At 47.9% G+C, this 7,780-nt stretch overlaps 1 protein-coding gene across 1 annotated transcript; it reads right to left on the bottom strand.

The window, feature by feature from the left end:
• Positions 1-1,143: 1,143 nt before the first annotated feature.
• LOC133103484 (serine/threonine-protein kinase pim-1-like) lies at positions 1,144-2,060 on the bottom strand. Its single transcript, XM_061208904.1, has one exon. It carries the CDS (start codon positions 2,057-2,059, stop codon positions 1,244-1,246), a length of 816 nt encoding a protein of 271 aa, XP_061064887.1. The 5' UTR covers position 2,060; the 3' UTR covers positions 1,144-1,243.
• Positions 2,061-7,780: the final 5,720 nt, after the last annotated feature.

The raw sequence follows: 7,780 nt of genomic DNA, 5'->3' as shown, positions 1-7,780 counted from the left end.
CTGTATGCACATTTACAGTTTTCCTGTTGATTTGCATTGTTTGTGCATTTTTGTGTGTGTGTGTGTGTGTGAGGTCTTGGCTTAGAAACAGTTAAGTAAAAACCAAAAAGGAAGACCAGTTCACTGGGGAGTTTTACTAAAGGAGGTGGAAAAAGGGCAGGTGGCTCAGCATTTGGCCCTGTGGCCTCTTCCATGGCACCTTTCATATGAAGGATGGGGGGAAGGGGTGGGGGAGAAAGAGAGGGAACCAAACCCAGGCAGATTTTTGGAGAAACAGCACGTAAAGGAGGCAAGTTCAAGTATTTCTCCCAGCACAGCCAGAGTCCCTACAGAGGCACTCAGAAGAGTTGGAAGAGGTGACAGGGACTTAAAATGGTGCTGGTCCTATCTCACCCCAACCCAATTTCCCCCTGCCCGACCCATCATGGCATTCAGCAGAACTCTTTTTTTAAAAAATTAATTAATTTATTTATTTATTTATTTTTGGCTGTGTTGGGTCTTTGTTGCTGCACGCGGGCTTTCTCTAGTTGTGGTGAGCGGGGGCTACTCTTCCTTGTGGTGCGTGGGCTTCTCATTGCAGTGGCTTCTCTTGTTGCGAAGCACGGGCTCTAGGCGCGCGGGCTTTAGTAGGTGTGGCATGCGGGCTCTAGAGCACAGGCTCAGTAGTTGTGGCGCATGGGCTCAGCTGCTCTGCGGCATGTGGGATCTTCCCGGACCAGGGCTCGAACCCGTGTCCCCTGCATTGGCAGGCAGATTCTTAACCACTGCGCCACCAGGGAAGCCCTCAGCAGAACTCCTGAGGAAGGGAAGAGTTCCATGGCTGGATTCTGACCCACTCCCACCCCACCCCGCCACCCCTGGGATTTTGCAAAGTGCAGCAGTGCTGGACACCGATGAGAAGGAGAGCTTCTATGGGAGGAGTTGAGGCCTAGGACGGCTGGAGTGGAGTCTCTTCCTCTCTTTGGGAGGCGGCCTCCAGGGCCTGGGGTCTGGAATGAATTGTAAATGTTCCTGTATCAAGCACTGTCCTGCTTGGAGAGAAGCGTCACTGGTACTTGGGAAGCTGGAAACAGACACTTCCCCTCCCTTGAGCATCTGACAGAGAGGGGAGAACCTGCCCTAGAAGCTATCTGCTGGGCCCTGGCAACAGGCTGTGGACATGGATCTCAGCAGTTTCCTGGGAAAGGAGGACATCTTGCATCCATGGATGGTTCTGGATTTCTTTGAAGGATGGCCGATCTGATCATCTCAGGGCCAAGCACCATCTAATGAGATGTTGACACTCTGAAGAGACCCTCTGCCTGAAGAAAACTTGGCCCCTGATGATCTCCTCATCGTGCTCAAAGGGAATATCTCCGCAGACCATATCGTACAGCAGGATCCCCAGAGACCAGACGGCTGCTGACTTGCCACGGTAGCAATGGATCCACTCTGGAGGACTATACACTCGGGTCCCATCGAAGTCCGTGTAGATGGTGTCCTCGAGCAGCGCCCCCGACCTGAAGTCGACGAGTTTGAGCTCGCCGCGATTGACGTCGATAAGGATGTTCTCATCCTTGCTGTCGCGGTGAAGCACCCCGCAGCTGTGGCAGTGCCGCACGGCCTCCAGCACCTGCCAGAAGAAGCTGCGGGCCAGCTCCGCCTGCAGGGCCCCCCTTTCCGTGATAAAGTCGAAGAGTTCTTGCGCTGGCTCGGGCCTCTCCAGGATCAGGACGAAACTGCTGGGCCTCTCGAACCAGTCCAGGAGCCTAACGACGCCGGGGAAGCCTGAGCTCACCTTCTTCAGCAGAACCACTTCCACGGGCACTCGGGTACCATTAGGCAGCTCTCCCCAGTCTGAAATACGGTCCTTCTCCACGTGCTTGATGGCCACTGGCAAGTGGTCGGCGACACGGATGCCGGAGTAGACCGAGCCGAAGCCGCCGCTGCCCAGGAGCGGGCCCACCTGGTACTGTGACTCCAGAGGCTTCTCCTTGCCGGGCGCCATCTTGGTGGCGTGCAGGTCGTTGCAGGGTGCGGCACGCAGGTGGGCAAGAGAGTTGGTTTTGGACAAGAGCATCCCAACCTCCAGGATGTCGGTGTAGGGACGGAGTCTGGAGGAGCTGCAGCAGGAGCTGGGGCTGGGGTCGTGCCGGTGGCTGTGCCTACGGCTGGGGCTGAGGCTGCAGGTTGTGCTGGGTCTTCGTTGCGGCAGGTGGGCCCCTTAGTTGCGGCACATGAATTCCTAGTTGTGGCATGCATGTGGGATCCAGCTCCCTGACCAGGGATTGAACCCAGGCCCCCTGTATTGGGAGCGTGGAGTCTTATCCACTGTGCCACTAGGGAAGTCCCCTTAATATTTTCCTTTGTGTAAAAAGAAAAGGCTCAGGATCAGAGGCTGTATCATTCTTTGAGTGAATGTCATGAAGATCATCAATCATCAGATCAATACACGCCCGGTCATTGGTGTCTGGAATTCTCTTTGTGTACTGACATGAGCACCACTTGCTATTTTAAAATGTTAATTCAGTGAACCAAAATCATACTATCTATCTACGCATGCAACCATCCAATAGAGACATGGTATAATGCAGAGGAGAGAAGCATGGACTCTAGAGCCAGACTGCTTCAGTTTGAAATCTGGCTCTACCATTATTAGCTCTGTGACCTGGAGGGAGTGATTACGTGTCTTGGACCTACCCTCTGGACTCAGGGATCTATTCTCTGAGTCATGCTCCTTTTCCCAAGAGATGCAGATCCTGTTTGCAGCTGAGTAGTTTTGCAGCCTGCTTCCTGCCTGCAGCAGTTTGAGGGTTCAAAGGCCTCTTTTCCTTTTGTACTGTCTCTGCTCATTTCAGTCCAGAGCTGGTTGTGTTTATGCCAATACATTTCTTTTAAAAATGTTGTGGGTCTCCTATGAATTCAGGAGTGGCTTAGCTGGGTGAAGCTGCAGACAAATTGTTGGCCAGGGTTGGGGTCCAATGAAGGCTTGACTGGGGCTGACAAACCTATTTCCAAGACGGCGCATCATATGACTGGCAAGTGGGTTCTGGGTATTGGCGGGAGGCCTCAGTTCCTCGTCATGTGGGCATCTCCATAGAGCTCTCATGTGTCCTCACAGCACGGCAGCTGGCTTCCCCCAGACCAGGTGATCCAAGAGAGAGCAACGCAGAAGCTACAATGTCTCCTATGACCTTACCTGGGAATGTACACATTGTCATTTCCTCAATCTTCTATTGGTGACACAAGAACATAGATGAGGAGATAAGGACCACCAGAGGCCATCTGGAGGTTGGTTACTAACAGGACTTTTTCAGAGCAAGTCTGAGACAAGTTTTTTTAAATTTAAATCTTAATTTTTTTGTAGCTGCACCACGGGGCATGTGGGATGTTAGTTCCACGACCACGGATGGAACCCACACCCCCTGCAGTGGAAGCGTGGAGTCTTGATCACTGGACCACCAGGGAAGTCCTGAGACAAGTTTTTTTTAAATGCCATTTGAGGCCTTGGGGTTTTCTTTAGGTTTGATCTCTGACTGATCTAACAAGCATTTATTTGGTCCCAACCGTGGGCCAGACACCATGTGAGATGCTGAAGATATAAATACAAGTAAAAATCCACTGTACACGTTTCAAGTAGGTGAGGTCAATGTGGAACCATATGCATCTAAGAGAATATGATTGTATAATGTAGTAAATGCCATGATCAAGCTGTGCAGATGTGCTGTCAGAGTCAAGACAAAGGGCCGGTAGCCAGGCCTGGGGTGGGTGGGGTGGGAGTGCCGGTTTTAGCGGGGTCAAGAATGCTTTCCTGGAGAAAATAATCAGCACTGTCATCTCTTGGCATTTATTATGAGTCAGGCCTTAGCTGAGCACTTTAAAGGCCTCATCTCAAGTAATCCTCTTAATAACCCACATGAGGTGCCTACTGTTATTATTGAATTTATTTGCTTGTTTATGCCTGTCACCTCCTCTCACACCTATTCCAGCTAGAACGCATGCTTCAGCTGGACAGTGGTTTTTGTCACGTTCTAAATCTCCAGCAACTAGAAGAGTTCCTAGTACAGAGTTAGCCCTTATACTTTTTAGTTGAATCACTGACTACCCATTTTACAGATGAAAAAACAAAGGCTTAGAGAGAAGTGACTTCCCCAAGATCACACAACCAGGAAGTGGCTGAGGCGGAATTCCAATCCATGCTCCTATCCATGGTAATAAACTCCCCCCAAATACAGCCTGTGCCCTCAAGGAGTAGACAGCTTGGTGGGGAAGCCGGACAGAGAGGTACTAAGGCAGGTAACTGAGTTGCAGTGTGAATGCTATAAACAAGTGTTTTCCAGTTGCTTTAGGAGTGAAGAGGATGGGGTTGGAAACTGGTGGGCAGGTGAGGGTTATCTGGTACAGGCTGTGTGTGGGCAGCAGATGTGGGCTGTGGGTTTCGGTCATGGTCCTTCCGCTGGTGACGCTGAGCCTGTAAACCCCACCATGATGCTTCAATTTTATTCTCTGAGAGCCAGATAGGATTCAGAAATTCCAGGTTCAAGTCCCCCTTGAAGCTGAGTAGGATGGATCACTAACCTGCGCAGGGACAGTCTGTCTCGGCTTCTCTGCTTTTCCTCCAGCGCTCTCTTCTCTCCCCACCCTGTTCTGAGGACCCACCACCTGGGCAGGTGGCTCCCGCCCGTTCTCCCTCCTGTTTGATTCAGCCACGACCACAATAACTGCCAACGCAGAACTGAACGACGGTTGAGACTCAGAAGCATGAGATGAAGAATGAAAGTCACCAGAGACCCTGGGCTCACCCTGCTAACTCACAGGGCAGCGGCGAGAGGAGGACGTTATCATTAGCGATCTTTGCTTCAGCAATAATTGCTTCTGTGAAGTGCTAGAGTCTAGTCAGGGCAAAAATAGGACCTTCTTTCGTGGTGTGGGCACATCCCAAGGCACCTGGGCTTTGGACTCTCCCAATCACTGGCTGTCTGTCTGGGAGGCAGGAATGGACCTTTTGTTCTTTCAAAGTTAAAGTTTGAGAAATGTGATCAACCGGCTCTCATTAAATCCCTTAAAGTCTGATCTCAACAACAGCTTTAATTTAGGGTTTACTTTATCAGGGTCTGAGCAGTACTAACTGGTATCTGGTAGGGATGTCTTATGGGCTGAAAGAAAATGCTCTGTTTCTTTAAATATCTGAGTTCCCTCCTGAATGGTGAAGTCAAACATGCTCACTGTATGATTTCAGAAACACAAACGCGCATAACACAAAGGAAGTCAGCCTTTATCCCACCACCCGGACATGATCGATAACACCTTTGGTCCCTCCTCCCTCTCCTCCTCATTTTTTTCAATGCACATGCGTGTTAACTCTGCAGGGTGTAGTGGTTAAAGCATAGCTTTAGGCCAAGCATTCTCAGCCTTTTCTGGGTTCTGGACTCCTCTGAAAGTCTGGTGAAGCCCCTGGACCCCTTCCCAACATCACGCTTTTTAAATGCATAAATACTGATAAAAACACAAGGGAAAACAATTATACTGAAATACAACTATCGAAATATTTTTTAAAACTTTGTGACATAGTAACATATGTGCTTCTTTATTAGTTCATTTACTGACAATATCTAGTGGTGATTCTAAGAACTCCTGTAACTTCAAAGTAGTGATGAGAATAACTGCTATCTTGAGATGTCTGCTGCCCCTGCAATAAGCAATATCTGTGATTCCTATTGGCAGCACTCATGGGTATTGTTCATGCTGCTGTGGCTTGCTGTCTACATTCATAATCGAAGGAATGCTAAATCTTAGTTAGAGGGCAGTGAAAATAAATATAATTCCCCCCTCCCCGCCCCCAACCAGGCTCACAAACTCCATAAAAACTATCCTTAAGGCACAGGTTAAGAATTGCTCTGCTCTAGGCTTCCTGCATTTGGATCCCAGCTCTGCCATTTACCAGCTGTGTGGCCCTGGGCAAGTTGCTTGCCTTCTCTGGGCTTCAGTTTCCCTATCTGTAAAATGGGCACAGTAACAGTATCTGTCTCATAAGCTTATCGTGCATACTGAAGGAGACACCCTATGTAATATACTTAGAAGAACGTTACTTAAAGGCAAAAAGCTCAGAAAATTGAACTTTTAAAAACTCATTTGGTAGCTAAAGCTCACCTGATATTAACTCATTTGGTGGCAAAACTTGACCTGAATTGATGCAAGACTATTTGTGTGAATGTTCATATACTTTTTTTTTTGCTACAGAAATATCAATGTGTTTCATGACAACGAGCTGTTCCAGATCCCCTACAAATAGATCCAGCATGCACTATATTACATTTCTTTTTTTTTTTATAATGGTTTTTTTTTTGAGAAGGAAGGCCTTTTTAAAAAAAAATTATTTATTTATTTATTTATTTATTTATTTATTTATTTATTTATTTATGTCTGTGTTAGGTCCTCGTTTCTGTGCGAGGGCTTTCTCTAGTTGCGGCAAGTGGGGGCCACTCTTCATCATGGTGCGCGGGCCTCTCACTATCGCCGCCTCTCTTGTTGCGGAGCACAGGCTCCAGATGCGCAGGCTCAGTAGTTGTGGCTCGAGGGCCTAGTTGCTCCCCGGCATGTGGGATCTTCCCAGACCAGGACTCGAACCCGTGTCCCCTGCATTGGCAGGCAGATTCTCAACCACTGCGCCACCTGGGAAGCCCTATATTACATTTCTAAATGGAAACTTTTTTTTTTTTTGACCACACTGCATGGCTTGCAGGATCTTAGTTGCCTGACCAGGGACTAAACCCAGGCCCTTGGCACTGAAAGCACAGAGTCCTAACCACTGGAAATTACCCAGAAACATTTTAAATTACAAAATCTGTCTGGTGCTAAGGGACCTGTACTTCCTGTGCTAGAAATGTGACTTTTTTTTCCTTAGTTGAGTGTCAAACTAATTATTTCATTTTATCCTCATAAGTCAGGTAGGAGAGGCATGATCATCTCCCACTTCCTAAATGGGGAAACCAAGGCCCAGATTCCCAACTTGCTCCGCATCCTGTTCAGACTCCCACAGGTGCTGGACTAGCACCTCGTGTGCAGATAAACCCAGTATGTAATGGGTCTGTTGACACTGGAGGATCCTTAGGCATTAGCAGCAAGAGTATTATTGGCTTTTTTCTTGTTTTTGAATTTAAATTTTAGAGTTAAAATCAGGGTGCTAAGAGTCAGTAAAACACTGTAGATTCAGGTTCCTCCCAGGATCTTGTTAAAAATGAGTTGCAGTTGGGGTAATAATAATGATCAAAACTATTATTTATTGAGCAGTTACTGTGGGCCAGGTGTGTGTGTGATCTCATGTAGTCAGGAAGGTGGGTTCTATTTTCACTCCCATTTTACAGATGAGGCAATTGAGGCCTAGAGAGGTTAAGTAGCAGGCACCAGGTCACACAGTTAGTAGAGGCCAGGATTGGAACCTGGCATTGTCTGGAGAGCCAGACCCTTGTCAACCCTTGTCAACTAATTCTTTTCCCCCACTCTCTTTTCCATATATATATATACACATATATATATAAATATATATATATATATAAATATTTATTTTTTTAATTTATTTTTAATTTATTATTATTTTTTTGGCTGCTTCGGGTCTTAGTTGCGGCATGTGGGATCTTTTGTTGCGGCGCGGGCTCTTTGTTGTGGCACGCGGGTTTCTCTCTAGTTGTGGCGCGAGGGTTTTCTCTCTCTAGTTGTGGCACGCAGGCTTCAGGGCGCGTGGGCTCTGTAGTTTGCAGCACACAGGCTCTGTTGAGGCGCAAGAGCTCAGTAGTTGTGGCAT

This window comes from Eubalaena glacialis, chromosome 13, assembly GCF_028564815.1.
Source record: "Eubalaena glacialis isolate mEubGla1 chromosome 13, mEubGla1.1.hap2.+ XY, whole genome shotgun sequence".
NCBI classification, from domain to species: domain Eukaryota; kingdom Metazoa; phylum Chordata; class Mammalia; order Artiodactyla; family Balaenidae; genus Eubalaena; species Eubalaena glacialis.
Note: the sequence above shows the minus strand (reverse complement) of the source record. Positions and strands in the feature narration are given on the sequence as shown.

What these genes read in the sequence shown, in the direction of transcription:
- LOC133103484 (XM_061208904.1), bottom strand. Translation starts at nt 2,059, where the DNA reads ATGCTCTTGTCCAAAACCAACTCTCTTGCCCACCTGCGTGCCGCACCC.